General features: G+C 44.3%; 1 protein-coding gene across 6 annotated transcripts; it reads left to right on the forward strand.

Annotated features, from left to right (window-relative positions):
- Positions 1-1,518: 1,518 nt before the first annotated feature.
- SLC16A9 (solute carrier family 16 member 9) lies at positions 1,519-23,460 on the forward strand. 6 transcript variants are annotated; one of them, XM_071438656.1, is made up of 8 exons: positions 1,519-1,657; positions 2,177-2,295; positions 9,151-9,206; positions 10,648-10,874; positions 18,724-18,867; positions 19,712-19,807; positions 21,322-22,230; positions 22,548-23,460. In XM_071438656.1, exons 4-8 carry the CDS (start codon positions 10,679-10,681, stop codon positions 22,724-22,726), a joined length of 1,524 nt encoding a protein of 507 aa, XP_071294757.1. In that variant the 5' UTR covers positions 1,519-1,657; positions 2,177-2,295; positions 9,151-9,206; positions 10,648-10,678; the 3' UTR covers positions 22,727-23,460. The 6 variants fall into 6 exon arrangements, with proteins under 6 accessions (XP_071294757.1, XP_071294759.1, XP_071294760.1 ...); XM_071438658.1 differs by lacking the exons at positions 1,519-1,657; positions 2,177-2,295 and adding an exon at positions 4,259-4,439; XM_071438659.1 differs by lacking the exons at positions 1,519-1,657; positions 2,177-2,295 and adding an exon at positions 4,710-4,877.
- Positions 23,461-23,830: the final 370 nt, after the last annotated feature.

Genomic DNA, 23,830 nt, shown 5'->3' on the forward strand with positions numbered 1-23,830 from the left:
GGATCAGGAAAGGGAAGTTGGGTTTGAACAACATAAACTTTGTATCTCAGTAGAAATAGCATTTGTGGTTTGTACTGGCATTGATCTTTGTGAATTTATGGCAAACCTGAAGGTCATGAGGGACCTCTGCCATAATAAAAATATCCTGCTAGATATTTCCTGGAAGAAAATAGAACTGATAAATCCCTTTGCTTAGAGATACAGGGCTAATTTTATTTCCATTTTACACTCTGAGCAGATGTGATTCATGCTGTCAGCACTTACTTGTCATTACATGGTGCACTTTTGTATTTTAGTTGAAGTGTATGTGATTTTTAAAATAGCTTTAAAATAAAGTGATTTTCCCTAATGTTCTAAATATGGAAAACTTCATTATTTGCCAAATCCAAATAGTTCCTTTATCAGTTTAGGGAATGCAAATATATGCAACAGATTAAGAAGATTATGTTGCATAAATATTGTTGCAGTTCTCTAGTTTGTTACAATGAACTTTTACTAAGAAACTCTACCTCAGACATCTTCAAGAAACACTCCTTGCAGCTGCATTGGTTGGTTGTGTTGTGTAGCAAGAGCATTGAAGTGATAAGCAAGTTAAAATTGCTTTGATTAAATGGCTTTTCCCTTGTTTGGTAATACCCTCATGAGGATATACAGGTGATGTCCTCGTTACCTACATGGGTAGTGTAAGAACATAAAAAGCCCTTCACCCATTCAGTCATGTAAAAGTAAAGAAACAAAAAAGAAATTATAGACTACAGTTTTTTAAAGCTAGATGACTGCTGCTTTTCTTTTGTTACAAGCTTTGCAGGTTTGCATGTGAGGTTTATTTTGCACATATGCAGACTTGAAGACAACATGGGAAACTGATTTATGAAGCAGCATTTGAATCGTAGGATGGTTTGGATTGGAAGGAACCTTGTAAAACATCTAGTTCCACTTCCCCTGCTATGGGCATGGACACCTTTCACCACACCAGGTTTTTCAGGGCTCCATCCAGCCTGGCCTTGAATGCTTCCAGCATGAGCAGCCACAACTTCCCAGAGCAACTTGTGCCAGGGCCTCACCACCCTCAGAGTAAAGACTTTTTCCCTATTATCTATTATACACCTTCCCTCTTTCAGTTTTAAGTCATTCCCCCTTGTTTTGTGCCCACATGCTCCTGTACAAAGTTCCTGTCCATCTCTTTTGTGTGCAGCTGACCGGTTTGTCAGACATGGTTGGACTGGGGACACAATTCATCTGAGCACACACTGCAGGCCTTGCCCGTGTTAGGGGAGCTCTGCAGAGGATGGTGGTGTGGAAACCTTGGATTTAATGTTATCAGTGACAGCCAGCCTGTGGGAGGGACAATTCTGTCACTATATCTGCATCTTCCCAGACAAAGTAGGAAATATTCCGTCAGTGTAGCTGTGATGGCACCAGGGAGCTTTGTGGTACTTTATTGGCTTCTCCTAGGAAATCTCTGTTCTTTGCAGCTGTAACAGTCTTCTTCCCTTTCACACAGATCTGAGAGAAGGTCTAGTGACCCTGCTTGAAGTGGTCAAATAGCACTTGACAAACCTAATGCTTCTCACCTCTCACATGAAGGGTTAATTTATAACTTCGGAAGCGTTGTCTTCTGCGGCTGCTGGAGACAAATGAGTGTCCTTTAGACTCTGTGAGTGCATCAATATTTAATATGGCTGCTTAAATTAAACTCCAGTCAAACTACTGATTATTCTCCTCACCTTGTTCCCCCTTCAATCATTAATGGACATTTTCCACAAGCAAGTTAACAAAACAGCTGCAATGGCCTTTGCACATGCTGGCCTTACCCTTTCACTGCAGACTCTGTCCTCCTACGCTGATTGCGTAAGGACTGCAGAGATACAAAAGGATGCTCCCCGGCTTGGACCACAGTTTAAAGGAGAATAGTTGATCAAATATTTAGAATTGGATTATGTTTTGAGATTTTCCTCCACTGCAGAATCTGGACCTTTGTTAAAATCAAACAAGCAAACAAACAAACAAAAAAACCCCAACCAAAACCCCCCAAACCTGCTGCCTCTCTACCCCCGGGTGATAATCCTTTTGATCAGATTTAGGGTGTTCAGCACCAGCTACATTCCTTGCTGGGAAGGACCCCTTCCAAGATGGCTGTTTGAATACCCTCTAATTTTCCTCTCTGTACCTTCAGGAGCTGCTGCTAGTGCACTGGCTGTGAAGTAGAGAACATTCCTCGATCTTCTGTTCACTGGTACAGCTGCGAGTGACCCAGAACAGCACATCCTGCAGCCATGGTGTACCAAAAATCAGGTAAAATTTAACTAGCTGCTGCTGTCATCCCTGGTCATGCTACACAAGTACCTTTATCCTTTGGATTCTTAGACCCCACAGGCTGAGGGGAAAAGTGGCTTATAGAAATTATTCTGTATTTTACTTCATTTTCTCTTTTTAATGAGGATTTAAGAATTCTGGTGATGTGTGGGATGGAAGTGTGGTTGTGAACAGTGCACTTATAGCACTGTTACAATTCACTGGGCCTTGGAAGGCCATGTAGGAAGGGTTTCTGAAGGGAAGAAATGAGAAGATTAACCAGTGATGTGTAATCTAAGCCAAATGGCAGTTGCCAAAATACTGTAGGCCAAGTGAGCAGAAACCTAGAGTTGAACAGAGCTGCATTGCTTGTTATGAAACCAGGGACAAAGGAGACATGGAGGAGGGACTATTTCCTCTAACCTTGTTTTCTGTAGCTTGTTTTTCCAGTTCTGTTCCTTGCCAGCAAGGTTGGCCTCTCAAAATTATGGTATACACTTGACTGGCATGTTTATATTAAGAACGGGTTTAATTAAAACAGGGGACTTGTCATCAGGAGGACATCCAGAGAAGTTAGAGTAAAGCAATTAGGGTCAATTTGTATTCACTTAAAATGCATAGTTATTCTCAAGTGGGGCTTCTTGTTCAGGTCCAAAGCTGCCTGTGATCTGATCTTGGTGTGGTTTACATCTGACTGGGCTTGCTTCCTCTGCATAAGGATCCAGGGAGTGCCAATGTACTCCTGCCACTGATGTGCCTTAACTCTTTTTCATGTGCCTTAACTATTCTTGTACAGCTAAACCATTGTGAACTTGTGAATACACTAATTTTTTTCAGATGCTCATGACCAATTTTGCTAGAATGAAGTATTTAATTTTACAAGATTGTTTTTTAAGCTTCTGTATCAAGCACAGATACTTCTGTATCTGTAATGGGAACTGGAGCTTTAGATGCACTTGTTTGCAAAAAGGTTTTGTATTGAAGTGTAGGAAACAGCACATCTTGGACAGTTAATTCAGAATTGTTTTTTCCCAGCCATCTCTTGTGTGGCTATGGGAAGATTTCACTTACCCTTTCAATTTCAGCCTGTGTCCTGAAGCCCAAGAAGCAATCAAAGTAAACAGTGGCTGTTTACTGTCTGGGCAGCTGTCTTCGGTGATTTGTTTCAGCAGCTCCAGTGCACATGTTCCCAAAATGCTGTGCTTCCCAAAGAAATCTGTGCAAGCACAAGCTAGCCTAGCTTTTCCTAATATCTGTAGCAATTACCTGGGGTTGGAATTTAAGCCTACTCACCTCTTTTATGTGTCTAATGCATATATGCAGAACAGTTCATTCCTTTTGCTTCACAGTAACCTCTCACAGTTCTTGAAGCTCTATGATGTTTCCCCCGTTCCTTCTTTCTAGGTTAAATGCCATTTATTTCCGTTCTCCTCCCTGGAACAGTTTTCTAGAGCTCTTGGAGTTCCTGTTCTCCTTTCTTCCCCCCCCGCCCCCCTTCAGCTGGCTGCCCTTTTCGACATGAGATACACAGCACAACCCAACACCAGCTGGGATGTCTAAGAAGTGAGGCTTGAGTTTATGTCATTCTTCTCTCAGCCCTTCCAGTAGCAAGCATTAATTTTGTTATTTACCTGAATACTGTGAGGTGTGGATCAAGACACTTTCAAAGACATTTGAAGTTCACAAGCCTTTGTGAATATTGCATGAAGGAGTAAGTCTGGATTGCAGGTCTGAAAAGGAGAATGATGGCACACCTGTAGGAACTGCAGAGGCTGTGAACATCTGAGGTTGCATCAGAATTTCAGATCTAGGAATATTTCAGCTCTCAAAATTTCACTTAGCTTATAAAATGTTTATATTTCCACCTGCAGTGTGTGGGTTACATGAGCTCTAATTGGGTAGAGGTAGCAGCAGAGCTGTCACCCTGAACACGCCCGAGGTAGGGGCTGGTACTTGCTGGGTGTTCAGTCAGCTTCTGCGGCAGCCTTTGCAGTCTGGAGGGTGAACATCGCAGGTGGCTGAACTTGCGCGACTTGACGACTGCCCTGCCGCCTGTGTGACAGCGCTGGACGTGCCATGCACACGGATCCGGGCCGGGCTCTGATGAGGCGGCCCCAGAAGGCAGTGGGTGCGCTGACACACGAGTGAGTTGTCTCTCCCCTGAGCTGGCAGGCTGGGGTAGCAGTGCCGCATGTGCGCTGCCTGCATCGCTGTCTGCAGCGCAAGTTTGCGGCTTTTTGGCACGGCTGGCGGCGGGAGCCAGCGCCCATGCCCGCCCTGCGGCCGCTGCGCCGCCCTGGGGACCCGCGCGGGTGCCCGGGGGAGCCCGGCCTGCGGCTGCCTTGGGGCAAGGAGCGGGGGATGGCGCTGGGGGTCACCGTGCCCCGGGGCGCTGACAGTGGGGGGCTGCGCTGGGGACGGGCACCCGGCGGGACAGGGCGGTGAGCGCCGCTCCCCCGCCGCTCTCGGGGCTCGGGGGCGGCTCCCGCTCGGCTCCGCTGGGGACGACCCTCGGCCAGGGACGCGTGTCCGCCCGTGCCCGGCGGGAGCGGGGCAGGGCAAGGCAGCGTTGGGCGGCGGAGGTGAGTCCGAGCCGAGCGGCCCCGCCTGCCCGGAGGGGCGGGGGGTCGGGGCGGTCCCCCCGCGCCGGGGCTGCGGGCGGAGGCGGCGGCGGCCCCCGGCAGCTCCTCCCCCGCCCGAGTTACAACCGGTTCGTGCCGGCCGCGGCCCGCCCGCCGCGCCGCGATGCGGGGCTGCCCCGGCTCCCCGGGGGCGGCTCCGGGCCCCCGCCCCACGGGCCGCCCGCCCGCAGGTAACGGGGCCGGGACCCGCGCTTCGGGCGGGGGGCGCGGGGAGCGGGGCGGGGGCGGCGGCGGCGGGGGCAGCCGGACGGAGCCCCTTCAGGGGCCGCTGCCCCCGCTTCGGCCCGGCCCGGCCCCGCTCTGCGGCGGGAGCTGCCCCGGGGCTGGGGCGGCAGGGCCAGGCCGGGGGCCCGGGGCGGCTCTGCGCGGTCTCCCGGGAGCGGCTTCGGGAAAAGGAGCAGGAGCGGATCGCGCCGCCCACCCGGGGCGAGCGCATCCCTTGCGGTGCCCATCGACGACCACCCCTCGGTGTGGCTGTGGTGCCTCCTGGTGTGCCCTGTTGGTGTCTGGTGGGCACTGGGCGGTGTGCGACATCAGCACCTGCCGCGGGCACATGGCAGCGGGTGTCCGTCGCCATCGGTGTGTGCCCATTGCGGGAGCCCACCGACCCCGTGTGTGCCCATTGCGGGCTCCCCGTGTCACCTCGGCGGCTGCCCCGGAGCGGGGCACTGTGGCTCGGCCGTGTGTGGCCTCGGCACGGCCAGGGCGACCTTCAGTCACCTCCTGGAGCGCTTCAGTCGCTGCGCGGGTGAACGCTTCCCGTCGGGACCGGCCTGCAGCTGGAAGGCGTCAATGTGTAACGCGGGGCTGTGGGCTGGCCCCCGAGGGCGTGGGGAGAGGCGAGGCGAGCGGGGGGCTATAAGAGGCCGTCCATCCCCACGGAGACCTTGGCCGAGGGGCGCGCACGGACTGAGGGAGCAGATGCTGAAGGGGAGCCTCGCAGGTTGTGATGCGTAAGGCGGCGCACAACATCGTGCTCTCGTTTTGCAGAGGAGATCTCTGGTAAATCATGTTGGCTGGTGGTTTCTAGCAGCGCCGGCTCGCATCTGCCTGCATGGATGCGTGCTTGTGACCGACAGGCTCTAAAGTTGTGCTTTCGGGGGGTTTCCATCCGCTCTGGAGCAGTGAGGCTCTGGGAACAGGTAGGACTGGTTCTGCTGAGCTGACAGATTTGTACAAAGCTGACTGGTTTATGTGCTGACCCACTGATGCTTCTTAATGTAAACTAATTTTGCACAATAGAAAAACATTATTTTGTTGTTGGTAAGTTTTGTTCTGGTGTTATGTTTTGTTTTAAATTTCGCACTTCTGTCATCTGTGAGAAATAGGAGGAAACATTGATATTGACAACTCTCTTATTTAACTGACAGAAAGGCAAGTAGAGAAATGTGACAGCAGACCTGAATATTGAGATGTAGAAGGCAAATAGATATATGTGTTCAGTGTCACACAGGCAGCTACTGTACTTAGAACACCAGTTAAAGTCAGATGTTGTGGAAACAGAGATGCATCTTCCAGTGAATTTAATACAATGCTTGTGCTGTAGAGTCAGTACACGTGCAGCTGTTGGAAATGATGAGCATGTTAAAAGCACCTATAATGCACCAGTCATGCTCTAGGTGTTACTTGCAAGCTAAGGGTAGCAGAAGTTTCGGATGATAATTGCTAGAACTTGCCTGAAAAATAAACAGAAATTTACAAGAAGTCTGATTCAGCTAAAATGAGGGATGCTACTTTTCTGGCTGGTACCGTCTTGATTTGTAGCAGTGCCTTGCAAAACTTGAGGAGCCCAGTGTTAATCACACAGTGTGTCTGCTGACATCAGCTCTCTCTGCAGCCATGTGCTGCTCGCAGAAAGCAACACGCTTCCCCGGGCTCTGGCTGCACAAAGAACAAACTGGAAACAATCACATTGCTACTGTCTTTCTCAAGATTCCCTTTGCCACAGATTAATACAAGTTGCTGTGCTGAGGGCTAATGTTTCAGTGGTGCTCATGTTCTTTTTTTGTGCTCATCTGTCATCTTTAAGCCAAATTCTAAGATTTATAGGAAGGGAGTTCACTGTTGTGATAATGGTGCTCAGAGCAAAGCAAATAGTTGCAGCCAGACACTTCTCTCTTTCCACATTGAAACTGTTGTTCAGTTTGTTCTCTAGAGTTTCTTTTTGTTGTGGTTGGTAAAGGCTTTCATCGAGCAGCTCTCTTCCTCTGATTCTTATTCGCAGTGAGTACAACTCACTGAAAAGCTTTTTCTCACCAAATTTCAAGTTACTATTCAATTCTTTATGCTTCGTGTCTCTTTTTCAGTATTTTTAATTTAATTTGGTTTCCTGGAGCCTGAAACAGTATCCCTAGGCTGAGTGAACAGAACGGTTTGTGAAACTGCTCCCACCTGAATGCTGAATCTTAAACAGTTGTTTATCTGTTACCAGGATCACACAAGTCTTCCTCGTTGGTTCTGAGAAAAAACCCCACAACTATTGACTCCCCTCACTCCCTTCTGTGTGGGCTTCTGCTTCTTCGTTTTTGGTGCCCACATTTATCTTTACAGTTTGTGTCCTCCTTCTGCACAGACAGAAAATAGTGAAAGGCACTTTGGATCCCTCCCAAGTCGATGCACAGATTTGGTGTCCATACAAATGAAGGTTTAATTCTCACTGTCAGTTCTTTTCCCTGCTACCAAGCTATTACAGTACAACTTACCCCTTTTGGAGAAGCATTAAATAATGTGCCAATAGAAAGTTGATATCTATGGTCCCAGCGGTGGCTTGGTTGTGCAGGACATCTTTAACTATCATAGCAGAGGGCTCTGGGGAACAGGCTCCTCATGCAGCCCTGGCAGCTCCCTGCTCTCTGTGGCCTTGAGCCTTCAGGGGAGTTAGAAAATGCCTCAGTTTAGGTATCAGGCACACAGCAGGGTGAGGTGAAGGAATAACCTACAAAAACAGGAGGAGAAGGGAAGGGAAAGCCAGGTCATTCAAAACTGACCCTGGGATTTTATAGACCTGTTATACCCCAAGGATGATTTCTAGGGAGGAAATGATGGTGGTTTTTACTTTTTGCCTGACAGTTGTGGACTGTAAATGGCTTGGAACATTGAGAGAATAGAGATGGTTGGTACCTAAAGTTTTGTTATTTTGTTAAAAGATGCAAAAGAGATCTGTGATGCAAAATAGGAGTTGTCAGCATGTAGGAGGTCAGCACTTGTACTGCTGTAAATTTGGTAGAGTTGGTTAAATTCAATTATACTCTGCATCATTGCAACAGGTGACAAACTAATCCAGAGGTTTTTAGTCTTTCTATTAGAGGAGACTACGTGACCTAAGTCTACAAAACCTTTTTTCCTCTCCTGCCCAGTCCTTGCTTCCTTCCCATGAAATGTTTAGAATAGCAGAACTGAACTCAAGAGTTGTCTTTGTGCTAAATTTTAGGGCACCAATATAATGGAAATCAATGTAACAGCTAAAATGTGTTTGTTTTCTAAAGTTTATTTTTAAACAAATATGAGTTGGGGCTATTCACTGTCTACCTCCATTATTGTAAAGTTTTTCTGAAAACTTCCTTGCTTTGTCTCATTGTCTGCTTTTAAAGCTGTTACTTATTTCCACTATTTTTTCCTCTAGGCAGGGACAAAACAAGCCAAGTGAAAATTACTTAATTCATGGACAGATGCATAGGTCAGCTCTTGGGGACTGCATTCAAATAACTCAAATATTTCATGCAGAAATACAGGGATCCCTTTTAGTGTAAAGGGTATTGTTATAGGAAAGTGCCTGTAACTTCTGGCTATGCCAGCTGCCACCCTTGCATCTCACAGGATCAAGGGACACTCAGCAGGCATTGGAGTGAGTCAGAGCTTACGTTTATAAGGTGAAACAAGTAACTTTGTAACATTTGTAACTGGGAATCTTGTATCTTCAAGGACAGTCAGTATATTAAAATTGTAAATCACTCCCAAAGGACCCAGGATGTCAAAATGTATTTCGCATTAGTGGGCGATGGTTTTGTTATTTGAGGGCTCAAGGCTGCTGTCAGAGGTTAATTAATTGCAGGAGATCAGTACTTCTCCACTGAGATAGCTTGTTTGCTTCTGAAGTTCCTCCAGGAAGATTTTAAAAAGAAGAAATTTCATGTGAAGCCACCATTTTTTCAGAGTTGTGTTAACTGTTGCAGTGATATATTGGCTGAAAACTTGCTTTGTTGTTTTTCCGCAGGTGGTTGTCACATGAAGGCACATTTATAGGAAGCTGACAGATTTTTGCCATCATCTGTGAGTATCTACCCTCAAAGTAACATTTAAGTGCATTGTAAACTAGAACTGGCCTTTTTCATGTCTCAATACAATTCCTCAAAATTTTATACTATAGTGTTTTTGTTAAGTTTTCCATGCAAATTCTTAAAAATTGCCCAAGAAAAGGGTGTGAGGATCTCAAATGGGAATTCTGTTATTGTCTGCTTGTTTTCCCCTTTGCTTTCATACAGCAGTAATTTTTTTTCCATTTCCTCTGGGTTCCTAAGTCAAAAAGGCAGTGCAATGCATTTATTTTTCTGCTCTGCCTCTTGGGAGTCTCCCAGAGCAGAGCTGTTCCTGCAGCAGTCTTAATGCTTAAGCTGCAGTGTGGAGATGGTCCTTGAGAATATTTCATAAAGGAAACAGGGTAAGATCTTTCCTCTTTCTGTCTTCCAGGGTGAAGGAAATGAAACTGTTGAGAATCACATATCTGATTAGTGGCAGAGCCAGGAGCAGAGCATGTGTTTTGTGTTCATCACTTGGGCAGATTGCTCCCTGTAGAGAGGGAGGGCAGGCTGGCTGTGTGCACAGGGAGACTCCAGAGCAATGTAGCCTGGAAAACCTCTAAATTTGCCAGGTGTTAGAAGTATTGATCCCCACATTCACATGCTAGTCTTAAGAAGATGTGAGGGTGGTGGGTTATTTAAAGCCATAGATACACAGGTGATGGGTTGTGCCATGCCCAGGAGCAAGGTGGTGCTTCTGGGGTCCAGACTGTGATTGCCAGTTTGGGGAAGGCTGATGTGTACAGAGGGCCGACACTCTAACAGGTTATAGCAGATTTTTGTATGCATGTTTGCTGCTGTCATGCCTTGGCATATGAGCCACACCTGTACACAGTCTTAGAGCTCACTTCACTAATATATTCAAAGTGATTTTTGGATGCAGCTCTCTACACATCTCTTTGTTGACAGAGCAGAGTACTTAACTGGTACTACTGCCAAACTGTCAGTCTTCCTCTTGATCTGCCCCTCTGAGAGTGCACTATCTGGTGGCAAACACCTTGGTAAATGGAAAGATACTGTGCTGAGAGTGGAACTGAGTATAGATTTTTGCTCCTTTTTTAATATTCATGACTTTAACAGCAGGTGACCATGGGGCTCTTTAGCTGAACCGTGGCAGATGTTATTGCCTGAAGTTTTCACAGAGCTTATTTAGCACTCAGCAAATGAAATGCTTCTCTGTCATGCAGTGCTGGTGTATGTACAACTCATGATGCTTTAGGTGCTGCTGTTCTGCTATCCAGCAGAGGTGCAGAGTGGCAGCTCCAGCTCCCACTGCCTGTGTGCTGCAGCTGTTCCTGCAGGATGGCTGAAGCCAGCCCCTGGCTGAACGTGCCATCTCTGCACAGCTCCCCTGTGCTCACAGCCCTGGTCAGGCGCGTTTCTGACCCTGCTCTCTCTGGGCTTTGTCTGCACAGGTGCTGCCCTGCCTCTGACCCAGCTGCCAGGATGGCGTTTCGGAAGCCCCCAGACGGAGGCTGGGGCTGGGTGATCGTTGTGGTTTCCTTCTTCACCCAGTTCCTGTGCTATGGGTCACCGCTGGCGGTGGGAGTCCTGTACCTGGAGTGGCTGGATGCCTTTGGAGAAGGGAAAGGCAAGACTGCTTGGGTTGGATCGCTAGCCAATGGAATTGGATTGCTTGCCAGTAAGTGCAGAAGCAGTATCTGTCTTAAATTAAAATGTTTCCAGTTGATGCTTTCATCTCTTGGAATTGTATCAAAGATAACTGCAAATGAGGGTGCTGCCTTTTTGTTTTAGGTTTATATTACATTTATAGTTTCCTTTATAGTTACATTTATGCATAAACCAGAGGAATATAGTGATACAAAGAGCAAGAAAAATATCCCCTTTAGAAAATTCAAAATTATTGTATTTGAATAAACTAGAAAAGCCACACTCTGAGAAGCTGAACAGTAATTTTCTTGATGCATTTTTTTTAATGAGACTTTAAGACTAACATTTACATTATTGTCTTAAAATCAGAACAAGCTGTTAGTCCAAAATGGTTCAAGTGCTTTATGAAAAAAAGCCAATAAACGAGTTGCTAATTTTTCATCTCTAGCTGTAAACAGACCAGTGAGGGTGAGTGAGGGCTTCTTTGCATTCTTTATTTGAGAAAAAGCTTCCTTTGAAGGCTGGAAAGTTATGGGTAACAGTAGCACTAAATAAAGCAATTTTCCTGGAAGCTTTTCTGTAGTAAAGCATTGTCACTTGGAGACTAAAAGCAGAATTTTAGGGAAATAAAACCCCACCTTGAAAATTCCTAGGTTGTTGTTTTAAGATCAGGCATGGGTATTTAAGGGGTCATATCACTAACTTCTGTTTTTCAAAGATTTACTATGGGAACTATTATCTATTTGCTGGATCTGGAAAAAATTTCTTGTCAGCAGGGGAGCTGCTACAGGCAAAAGCAATAATGTGGTTTAATGGACAAAATACAGCTCAAGATCCTGAGGAAAATCTCCACAAATAAAGTTGATGTTCCAATAGCAATACAGACCTGAATAAAGAACACTGCTTTGTATGGCCCTGGAACTGATCAAATACTGGTGTCACATCTGTGTTAGGGCTTTTTACCACCAGGCAGAAGAGAAGTGGGCAAAGGCAGGTGGATCACTAAGCACAAAAATACTCTATTCAGTCTGAGGGTGTTATTGGATACAGGACTGTAGATTGCTCTTCCATCATCCTTTTTTACTTTTCCTGTATTATGGCTATTGACTCCTGCTATTCATCAAGACCTAAATATACCTGAGTGAAAGAGTGAAGTGGGGGAAAATAATGATAAACAAGGTAATTACTGAAGGAAAAACTAGGCAGAAGGAAATTCAAGAGAACACCCTTTTAGGAGACCAGAAGTCTCTGGCTCTGTTAAGAGCCTCAGTCCCCTCTCCCTTATGTCAACATTGTGCTTTTTTCCAGATGTTAGTGCCCTCTGACTTGCTGCTGTGAGCAATTCTCAGCAGTGTGCTTTGTAGCTGGCTGGCTTTTGGCTGGGGTAGAGTTCATTTTCTTCTCGGTGGCTGTGTTTTGGATATGTGCTGAATATAGGATAGATAATGTAGAGATGTTTTTCTTATTGGTGAGCAGGGCTAACAGAGCCAAGGTGTTTCCTGCTGTTCCTGCTGCCAGGCTGGTGAGGAGACTGGGGGTGCACAGGAGGTCAGGAGGAGAAACACCCAGGACAGGTGACCCCAGCTGACCACAGGGATGCTCCATGCCATGTAACATCATGCTCAGAATATAAACTGGGGGGAGAAGGAGGAAAGGGGGGGATCTTCTGAGAGATGGCATTTGTCTTCCCGAGTCACCATCACATGTGATGGGGCCCTGCTGTCCTGGAGATGGCTGAACTTGCCCTGCCATGGGAAGCAGTGAAGGAATTCCTTGGTTTGCTTTGCCTGCATGCAAAGTGTGCTTTGTTTTCCCTATTAAACTGCCTTTATGTCAGCCCAGGAGTTTTCCAGCATTTGCTCTTCTGTGTCTCCCCATTCCTGCTGGAGGGGGGAGTGAGTTTGTGGCTGCATGGGCCTGGTTAAACCATGACAGCAGCTATAATAATGATGAATAATACAAATCAGTGATGAATAATACAAATCAAAGCTGCTCTTGTGACTGATTTTGGTATGGAATGATTAAATGAAGGTTTGACAAGTTAGGAGAAGTGCTGTCTGTCCATGTGATTTTATTCTTTCAGTTTGGTATTTAGAAGCTTAATAATCATTCCTACCTCTTATGCCTTCAAAAGAAAGTACAGGGAGGGTCCTTTAATTACATTGATGTTATCAGAGTTGACTGAAAACAAAAGTCTATGTTCCCAGCTTTACCTAAAATGAAAGTTCCCACCGTTTGTCAAGCTGGGATCTGACCCTAATGATAAATCTGCTAAATTTCCTCCTTAAAAGTATGCAATTTTATGATACAAGTTGTTTAGTTTTAGTTTTCAGCTGATGAATAATGTTATCTTTAAGTGGTATATTTTGAAGTGCCCCTTGATTAGTGTGATGGATGTCTAGAGAATGTCATCAAATTACTTCTAAATTTTCTTTAAAGCCTGTAACTTGATACAGTCTTTTTGCCAAGACTCCCACACTTTTAATTGAGACTCTACTGGAGAACCATTATGACTCTTCTGTGGGCTTTCTTCAACTTAACATCACCTTTCTGAAGCTGTAGATGCCAGACTGGAAAAGGAATGACAATTATGGTAGATTAGCAGCCACAGACAGGAAATAAATCAGAGTCCATTTTCTTAGGAAGACTTTTCTCATTAATAGCGCTGGCAATCACATTCACCAGCTTCTGTAACAGAGAAAGTTGGGACCAGTGACTCTGCTGTATTAGTACTGTAATTTCACCAAACCCAATTATATATATATATATATATATATATAGCATCTGGCACAGAAAAAAGTTCTCTGTCTTCTCCCCTTCCTTCTGCTCGTGTAATCTGAAATTTCTTTTTAAGCAGCTGATGCTGGTGAGCACTTTCATGTTTGCTGCATTGGTATCCTTTCTAAAATGTTTACTTCTGACTTATGTGAGAGCTAAACTTAGACTGGAGACATAGAAACCCAGAACAGCACCTTGTTTATTTGGATCCATTTCCTGGGCACCTGGTGTTCGATTTCTGTCCTTTTGCTCGCAGCACAGACGGTGCTGCTGAGGCCAGTGTCCAGCCTGAGCTGAACTGTTCACCTCCAGTCAGCTGGAGAAGGGAATGGGGCAGGGATCCCGTGAGCTCCTCCTCACAGCATGGCTTGGGTTGTGACTTTCTGTGATGAAACCTTTCAGAGCAGTGCAAGAAATGTGCCTAGAAGAGTGACAGACAAGCATCAGGGTTGTTGTGGAAGGCAGAGGTGAGAGCTGCCCTGCAGAATTAGGTGTTATGACATTGGTCAGGCTATGGTAGATGGGACACATGGCTCCAGGGCTTGTTTGACAGGAAGACATTTACAAAGCTTAGTAGGTTTCCCTTACTAAAACAGGCCAGAGGAGGATATTTATATATACTCTTGAACATCATGTGCTTCTTCTGCACCAAATGTTCTTAATTTTGCATCCATTTGGAGCCTGAAATTAAATTTAATCCATGTTCCACTTATTAAAAGCAAAACAAAGACCTTGGCGCCTGTAATTGGCACCACAGCTGTTTATAGTAAGAGTTGACTTCACAGTCCTTGGCATAGGAGGAGCAATGTCTCCATTGCCACTTCCCTTCATTAATGGAGGGAGAGCAAAGGGGGGATTCTCTCTTGAAAGGCATGCCTTGATAATTTGATGGGATGTTTCTGCTGATCTGAGGCAGTGCTTGATGTGTAAAAAGCTTAATTTTGTGTTTTCAATCAACAGTTTTACTACTCTATAACTGCTTTTGCATCTACATATTTTTGAACACAAACCTCACACAGCCATGGCCCCCACTGTAAAGTATGGATGCTGTAAATAGCTTGTGCACAGGAGAGAAGGGTGTCCCCAAGATTCCTCTGAAGAGAAGCCCAGTTCATATAACAACTTTTTTTAGAGGGGAACTGTCTTTCCAATCAGTTGGGAGTGGGTTGCTGCCCAGTGTGAAAAGCCTTTTTTCTGATCTATATTCATATCCAAAGCACAGGCATTTGGAGAATGTTATGTTTATTATAACCAGGTTTTAGAAATGCGTTTAATAAACAAAACATATTCTTGTATTCTGTCCAGTGGGTTTTACATGCAGTCCATGACCATTTTTTCTACTCTACAGTTTCAACAAGCTCGGACAGATGCCCAGGTAGGGTGGGTCAGATTAATGCAGATGATAAGAAAAAGAACTCAGTTGTCCAATATAGTTTGTTTAGCAAAAGATTTTGTGTATGAGGTGAAGGAAGGAGGATCCTTGAGATTAGTGAGTGGAGTGGAGGGAGGGAATGTTGTTTTGCAGGGTTTTTTTACTTTATGTGAAAATATTGAGGAAGAAAGTGTTAGTTCTGGATGTCCATAAAAAAACCCAACTTTGTGCTTGTCAGGAGGACAGCACATTTCTGTAGGTTTAAGTTCCTGAGTGCAGCAGTTGCCTTGTTTTCGTGCCTCAGGAAGGGCTCACAGACATGTCCCCACCTCATTGAGGGTAAAATATTTCATTCAAAATAATTTTAATAAAAATACAAATGTAAAAATGATCCCTCCTAGGTGTTCTTCCTCTTTGGTTCCTCTGTATGAAGATCTCCTGTGAAAACCAATCTTCATTCTGCTTCCCATTTTGTCTGGAGATCTCGTTGACTGCTCCCCTGATAATTGTGTTGCTGACTGCGAGCTGTGACAGGTTGTGTGCAGAAGAGCAATGTCTGTTCCTGTGCTGAGTCTTTCTTCCTAGAGTTAGCTGTCATTCCAGTAAACTGTGCTGCTATCTCTTTTTGATTGAGTTTGGTCTAGTTTTAAGATCCATCATTTGGAAAGGAAAAAGCCCTAGGGATTTTATTTGTAAAAGAGGTAAATATTTATCAATGTCATAAAAGATTATACTAGTTCCAGTGCTAACCCCTGGAGCTGCTGGCAAACTGAAGAAAATGCTGGCTTAAAAGCTATTTCTCATGCTTACTATTGAGGATTGCCACTGGGAATTTTTTATGTTGTTCGTATTATGGTGAGAGTCAGCTAATGAAAACCCTTATGCTGCCTGAAGATCTGTTTCCTATGTGGCTATATGCAGACTCCTGCAGTCTTCAGAATGCCCATTTTGAGCAAAATCCACAAGGCAGGTCTCAGTCCCACTCTGTGAAAGTTGGATTTTTACTAGAATTTACTGCCTTGAGCCCATTGTGCTTCAAATATTTGTAAAGAATGACAAGTTTGTGTACAGTCAACTCCTATGCAAATACCATGGTGATAACTGAAGGTGCTCTGCCTGGTGGAAAAAAAATGCCAGTGCTATGGGAAAGAGAGAAGGGGAAGCAGTGCAAGGAGGCAGGAAAGGACAAAGATGCTGGCTATTCAGGGGATTTTCTTTTGTGACTCATTTTCTAGCAGTGTAATGAGTGTGAAAGTCGTGCCTAGTGTGAATGGGAAGATGGAGCTGCTTTTCTGCTCAACTCAGAGACCTAAAATAATTATTTTAATGTTTACACTGGCGCTCCTTCTTATAAACAGGGCCGTTGCTGAGTTGCCAGATGTCTTGCTGTGTGAGATGGCAGATTAAGCCATTAAGCCACTGAGCTCTCTGGAGCAGGTTCTTCACTTTTGTGCAGGTTGTTTTCCATGTCAGAGTGAAAAGATCTCTTTGTACTCTTTGTTCTCCTTTGGGATTAGATTTTGCAAGTGGAGAGGCTGGAAGAGCATCTCCTTGGGCCTTGTCAGGGATGCTTTTGTTCATGTTCCAGTGGAGATGTCTTGTCAGGTTATGAAGCCACATCCTTCAGCTCTGTGTCTCTCTTGTTCTGGCTCGGGGTCAGAGGGTCCAGCTTCACCTGGGATGCTCTGGTAGGGGTCAGTGATGTCTGTACCAGCACCACCACCCCAGACTGGACAGACACCTTCTGAGAATAGCTGTGTCCAAATATAGAGAGCAAGTGGAAGGGAAATGCTGTTTGTTTTAGCAAGGTAGTAGGTCAGAAATAAAGAATAGAAAGAGTGCAAATTCCTCTGCTTAATTGTATTACATTAACACTGCCTTATGTTCTTTTAGTGTAGAAGAATTCTTTATACAATAAAGAGTCAATCCTTTGTTCATTTTTAAATCCTGTGGTTTTAGGAAACATAACAATCTTAATTTGCCAGTTCTAGTAATTAATTCTAAGAATCAGCAATGTTCTTAGCCTTTGTTCTCAGCATGTTACCCTGCCCAGGTTATGCTGGCCAGCTTTCATTCCCACAGTGTGCTGACTCTTGAGAAGCAGTAAGTGCTTAGATCTTCCTTCTCATTGCTTCCAAAATCCAATTAAACCTTTCTTTCCTGGAATATTTTCTTGATTCCTCTGTAACTCTGACTCTTTGCCTGGATAAGCCCCAGCTCAGACTCACCCCCCTTTATGTTCCCTGGGCAGATAGCTCTAATGTAGGGCAAAAGTTCTGGCCTGCCTTGTCTCTGAGGATCATTTCACCTGCTGACGAGTCTCTGCTCCTGCCTGCCTGAACTGCTTGTCCCATGGCTGGCAACCACAGGAAAACCTTGCCTGCATTCCCAGCTGCTCTCTCCTGTCTACAAACCTAGGCAAGCACCATCCCCAGGCTCCAAGTGTTTACCTCATATCACCTTTCTGGGCTCACCTCCCATCTGCTGGGAATCTGTTACGTGACTCAGGGAGCACTAACCTTGACAAACGGCAGACTCCAAAATTACTGCTTGTGCAGATTGAATCGACCATGGCGTGTATGTGCATCGCTTTACATGAGATGCAGATGTTGTAAGGTGGTTTTTTTTGTTTGTGTTAAATAATGGCATTCAGCTCTGCATCTAACTTCTAATCTCAAAGTTGCTGAGTTTAGAAATGAGGCTAACATCTGAGTTTATGTGTGAAGGTTTGGGACTGCAGGGTTTCAGATAAGTTGTCTTTGCAAGCCAAGTCTCTTGCTGGTTGATTATTTATGCAGGGCACCAAGCTTGCACGCTACTTAAGACTAAAAGGTGTATTCCAGGTCACACAACTGACAATAAGTGCTTGTTCTACAATTTCTGTGAGGAGAGAACTGGCTGAATAGAGGCAGGGTGTGAATTCTGCCTCACTTGGTTCTTGTTTTGAAGAGTTAAGAGAGCTAAGAACTGAGAAATATTGGGGAGTGAACTTGAATGTTGTTGCGGCTGCTCCCACTAAGTGACTTTTTTTTTTTTTTAGTTTTACAGGAGAGCAGAGATAGGTAGTAAAGTGTTCTTTGGTAGGGACACCTGACCAGTGGGTATTTAATTCCCTCAAAAATCAGGGTAGAGCAGTGTTGTCTTTGCCTGGTATGCCAGCAGAGGTTCCCTCTGTGTAAGCACCAGGTGGCATTCTTGCTGTGACCATGATCCCCAGTGACTGCTTTTCCATTCCAGTTTTGTACATCACATACCAAGATGGATACAGATACTGTGTTTCTGAAACACAGTTTTTGTGCTCTGGCAAAAAATACCTGCTTGATTAAGGCCTGGCTGATTGTCTGCCTTGGTTTTGTGTTTCAAGACGGAAGATTCTTTTCAGAACTTTTGTACACCTTAGTTCTGTGATGACAGTGTTACAGTCCAGTATGTTTTGGATCTCCCTATGTGTAAGGAATGTTTCCCTTGCTCTTTCCCTCCCAGCCCAAGGACCCTTTCATGGCCTTGATGTTCAGTTTCTCCTTGAGAAAAAATTTGCAAGCCTGACCATGAATATTTATATAACTGCTTTAGAGAACCCTGTGAAAATGAGTACTCTGAATTGTTATCTAATATAATTATACATGTAAATAGTTATCATAAGAAACGTTTCCAAAGATTGATATATTTTTAGAAGTTCTTTCTGGTGCTGATGTTTACTTGGAATGTTTTTCCTGTTTTTTCCCTCTAGGTCCTGTCTGCAGTATATGTGTATCATCTTTTGGAGCAAGACCTGTAGCTATCTTCAGTGGCTTTATGGTGGCTGGGGGCCTCATGATGAGCAGTTTTGCACCAAACATATACTTCCTATATGTTTCATATGGGATAGTTGTTGGTAAGAAACACCTTCCCTTCATTTTGAGACTTACTCTTCATTATTTTGAGTGTTGCTTTATGAATAGGAAATGGGAAACTGATTCACAGGGGCAGTGGTAGTCTGGGACTTGATTTATCAAGGAATACTTGATTTTTGGGCAGGGAGGGATGTTGCACGGGCAGGCTGTTACCATGTAGTAAAAGATAAAAATGATGTAAATGTTCATGAGCGTTTGAAAACAGTTTATCCTCTGTTGACACAATTGTTAGAGATGGAGAAGCTGAGGTTTTACCTAAGGCCTGGAATCGAGCAAGTCTTCTGCTGGCATGAAATGCCAATCCTAAGGGAATAATATCTCTTCTGGAATTCTGTCACATACTCATTCTAATTTGATAAATTAGGGATCATTATGGAGCAATGCTGTTCTGCCCAGAACTGGATTGAACATAAAATGCTGTGCTGGAGGCATGAAAGTGCTGCTCTCCTGGCAGGTGGTGACCTGCCCTCTGTGCTGCCGCGGGTGGCTGATCAAATTAACTGTGTCAGGCACTTGGGCACCCCTGTGGCCAGCAGGGCACTGTGCCACAGGCAGGCAGCTCTGCCCAGCCCTGGGGCCAGCCCTGGGCTCAGAGCCCTGTGGCCCTTCCACAGAGCACAGAGCTCGGCTGGGAGCTCCTCAAAGCCAGCCTGCTCCACCCTGCTCAGCAGCAGGGACAGGGAGGCAAGGGAGGTGAGACAGTGCTGAGCAGGGTTAAAGGTACCTCAGTACCCAGGGCACACCACGGCATCACCTGGGGGATAACAAAGGGGCATTCATTCCTAGAGGATGTAGCATGTTTTATATCTAACTCTTTTTATGCAGGTCTTGGATGTGGCCTTTTGTACACTGCAACAGTTACCATCACGTGCCAGTACTTTGACAAACGCAGAGGCCTCGCACTTGGTCTGATTTCAACAGGTAGGACTTCTGTCATTCTCTCCAGCTTCTCAACTCTGATACAGCCACCCTTATCCTGGAAATAAAAAAACCAGAAGATTATGTTTTTCTCAGTAACTTAAGAAAGTTACTACTTTCTTAAATCAAAATACCAGTAGCAATGAAGGGAAAAACTGAGGCTTCAGATAAAATAGTAACTAGACCTGCAGGTTTATGTTATGGGCATCAATATAGATGAGGAAAGGATAGTCACTGAAAACAGACTCATATAGCTTGGGCTGTGTGCCATGGATAATGAGGAGAAGCATTCCACAGTGTCCTCTTTTTCCTCTTTGTTCTAACCCAGGAGCAGAGGTGAGAAAGAGATTGGAGATGCAGGATATAAATGCTGCATCGCTTTTTAATGGCCTGAGTAGGAATGGTTACAGATGGCCCTTGTGCCATGCCTTGCTTTCTGTGTGCCATGGAGTGCCTGCTCTGACCTATTTTCTTGAGTAGCTGTCAGTGAGGAGACACAGGATCAGTGTAGTCAGTGGTGTGAGATACTAATACCTCATCCACACAAGCTGAGTGAAGAGGAGCTTTGCAGAAATGTTCCTTGGGATCATTTTCTGTGGCTTTGTTTTGGATTCCAGGTAGGTTGCCTTAAAGCCTGATCTTATTGTGCCCTGGTTAATTTTAGTACCTGGAAGGCAAAACAAGCAAGGATTTTGTAATTGATTTTCCTCTGTTTAGCACCAGACAGTCTTCAGCAAATAATTTTAAAGTTTGTCATATAAATTGACTTGAAAACCAATGTTCTGTGTTTGTGAGAGGACACCCACTAGTTAAAAGGGATATGTGCTCACTTCAAACAAGAACCTTTTCTTTAAATTACTGGGATTGCATTAAATGCTTGTCCTCCTAGTAATTTCTCACTCTTCAATGTTTTCTTCTGAATGGCCACATTTCTCAAATGAATGTGTAGTCCTGTAGAGCTTCAGAAATGCCTTTGGGGTAAACTCCCACCAGGCAAACCCTGCTCCTTAAACACCAGGCAGTCAAGGGCTGCTTCTAGGAGGGGTCTTGGTGAACTCCTGGTCCATTTCTGCCTGGGAGGAGGAAGGTGGCAGCAAAGAGAAGAAAGGGGAAAATGTTGGAGTGGGAAATGCTAACTGCGCTAACTCAAAATGGTACCTGAAGGGATACTGTATATGAGAGCAGGGCAGAAGGGTGGCTTAACAGTTCTTTGATGTTTTTAATCAGATATAGTATTGATCCTGCTTGTTTATGAAGCGTCTGCTAGTGTTATTTGTCACAAAGTGTTCAGATATTTTGGGACTTTTTTTTTTTTTGTTGTGTGGCTACTCAACAAAGAAACTGTAACTTCAGGAGGGATGATGATTCACTGGTTCATTAAACTTGGGAGAGAGGAGCACAAATGAATTACCATTCCTGTGGCACTGTATTCATAGCTGCTGAATTGTGGAATTTTGTTAGAGTTGAAGAATGGTCTTGGTTCTTCAGTTTAAACCAAACTTATTTTTCTTTTATAGGCTCAAGTGTTGGACTCTTTATATATGCAGCACTGCAAAGAGAGCTTATTGAGCTGTATGGACTGGATGGGTGTCTGCTAATAGTTGGTGCCCTGTCTCTAAATATATTAGCATGTGGCAGCCTAATGAGACCTTTGGAATCATCCAGTTCTCCTCCACCGGAGAAAATGTTTGTAGACAAAGTCCCAGATCAATATTTTGTTTACCATGAAAAGGAAAAGACTGTTGAAGAAAACATTAGCATCCTTGAAAAGGGCTATATTGATGAAAAATCTGTGAACAATGTGCCTGATTGCAAACAGGATAGCATTTTGAATAAGAACACATTGAGCTCAATAAATGTAAATGAGAAAGACACTTACAAAAAGAAAGTTGTAGAACAGACAAACTTCTGCAAGCAACTCGCCAAGAGGAAGTGGCAGCTCTATTTGACCTACTGGAAGGAGACTATGGTTCTTTTCAAGAACAAAGTATTTTCAGCTCTCTTTGTTGCCATCTTGCTCTTTGATATTGGTGGATTTCCTCCTTCTCTGCTCATGGAAGATGTAGCAAGAAGTGCAAACATTAGTGAAGATGACTATTACATGCCCCTTATTTCCATTATTGGCATTATGACGACTGTCGGCAAACTTATTTTAGGAATACTGGCAGATTTTAAGTGGGTTAACACTTTATATCTCTATGTAACTACCTTATTAATGACAGGAGTGGCCTTGTTTGCAATTCCATTTGCCAAAAGTTACCTTACATTAGCGATGCTTTCTGGGATTTTGGGTTTTCTGACTGGGAACTGGTCCATTTTTCCATATGTAACAACGAAGACTGTGGGGATTGAGAAACTGACTCATGCCTATGGGATATTGATGTTCTTTGCTGGACTTGGGAACAGCCTCGGACCACCAATTGTAGGTAAGGGCAAGGAGTAGACTTGAAACTGAACATGAGCTTGTCACAACCAGACAGAATGCTTTTGCATGTCTAATACTAATGGAAAGATGAAATTGAAATCTGTAACAAAAAATAAAAGTTGTTTGGCCGATTATGTTTGTAATTTGTCTTTGAGGGAAAACACATTCCATGTCTAAGAGGTGAGACAGCATTTTAGGTTCGGCCTATTTAAATTAAATTTTATTTTGTTGTTTGGGTGTTTTTTAATTGCTGTTTCTCTATGTTACCAGTGCTGTGTTACATTTCACTGATGAGCTTCTCTCTTATCCCACCCCCAGGCTGGTTTTACGACTGGACGCAGGAGTACAACACTGCTTTCTACTTCAGTGGCTTTTGTGTCCTGCTGGGGGGATTTCTCCTGCTGTTGGCGGCACTACCCTGCTGGAATGCCTGCACCAATCAGAGCTCCAAGCTGCCTCCAAATACTTACTCCTACAAAGTTGCATCTAACACTTAGGTGACAACTGGAAAACACTTTGCGCCTTTTTATATTATATAGCAAAGTATTTTAGTAATTTTCCACTTATTTATGAAGCCCACAAATCCTCTTTCCACTAGAAAAATTCCATTGTTGCTTGTTGTTCAGTTTCTTTTTCTTCTTCTATTTCTTTTTTTTTTTTAATGTTATTTTTAAAAACAGTCTTATTTTGTGTACTATGCACCGTGTTTTCAGCCTTTGTCTACTGTAATTTCCTTTCACCCTGTAAAGGGGTTGTTCTGCTGTATTATCAGCTGTACTTTTTTTAAGGGGGATTGGTATGGAGGGGTGAACACTTTGAAGCAAAAATGAAGGCCTGTTCTTTATAGGAGAAGGCTGGCGTTTCTGCCTCCTTCCATAGGTCTCCAAGTTGCACAATTAGGCTTTACAAAACAAGAATTTGCCTTATTAAAATGTAATACTGTGGCAAGGTGCTTTTAACTTCATGCTTAGATTAACTTTTTTGTCTTTTTCACGTTTCTCCAATTTATGATTAAGTGCCAATTGTGGGAGGGAGAAGAGGGGAAACAATCAACCTTGTGTTGCATAACTGAAGTGAACATTATGATGAAAGTAAAGATTCTTATTACCACTGCAACTAAGAACCATGTTTATAAATACTGCACATTTTGTGGAGCCTGTTTATAAAACTGTTGAACCAAAACCTTTTAAAACCAAGGAATAAATGTGATTGTTGAAACCGTGAAAGGAAATGCTGACTTGGTTATGCAAGTTCATAATCTTTTTGTCAAGGTTGGAGAGATGCTCACTGAAGCCCACAGGTGAGTGTTTCTAAGCAGGGCACCCAAATTCTGGTGGCCCTGGGAGCCTCTCTTGTTGCACAACCACAGTTCAGTGGATTGAAGCCGCTGCAGAAAGCTTAATAGGGCTTGTAGGGCTGTTAACAAGGTAGAGCTGACTAAAAAGGGGAAATTGTGACAGCAGTATGTTATCTTTGCTGTCCTTCTTTGGAATGGATATAGCAAGGAGAAAAGGCAGTAGCAGAGAGCAAGAAAAAGCATGGGGGAGGGCTAGCAGAAGAGGTTCAGAGAAAGCTGATGGGGAAAGAATTGCAACACTTGA

The sequence above is a fragment of the Agelaius tricolor genome, unplaced genomic scaffold (assembly GCF_023055355.1).
Source record: "Agelaius tricolor isolate 1412-34295 unplaced genomic scaffold, bAgeTri1.0.p SCAF_13, whole genome shotgun sequence".
In the NCBI taxonomy this organism is placed as follows: Eukaryota; Metazoa; Chordata; class Aves; order Passeriformes; family Icteridae; genus Agelaius; species Agelaius tricolor.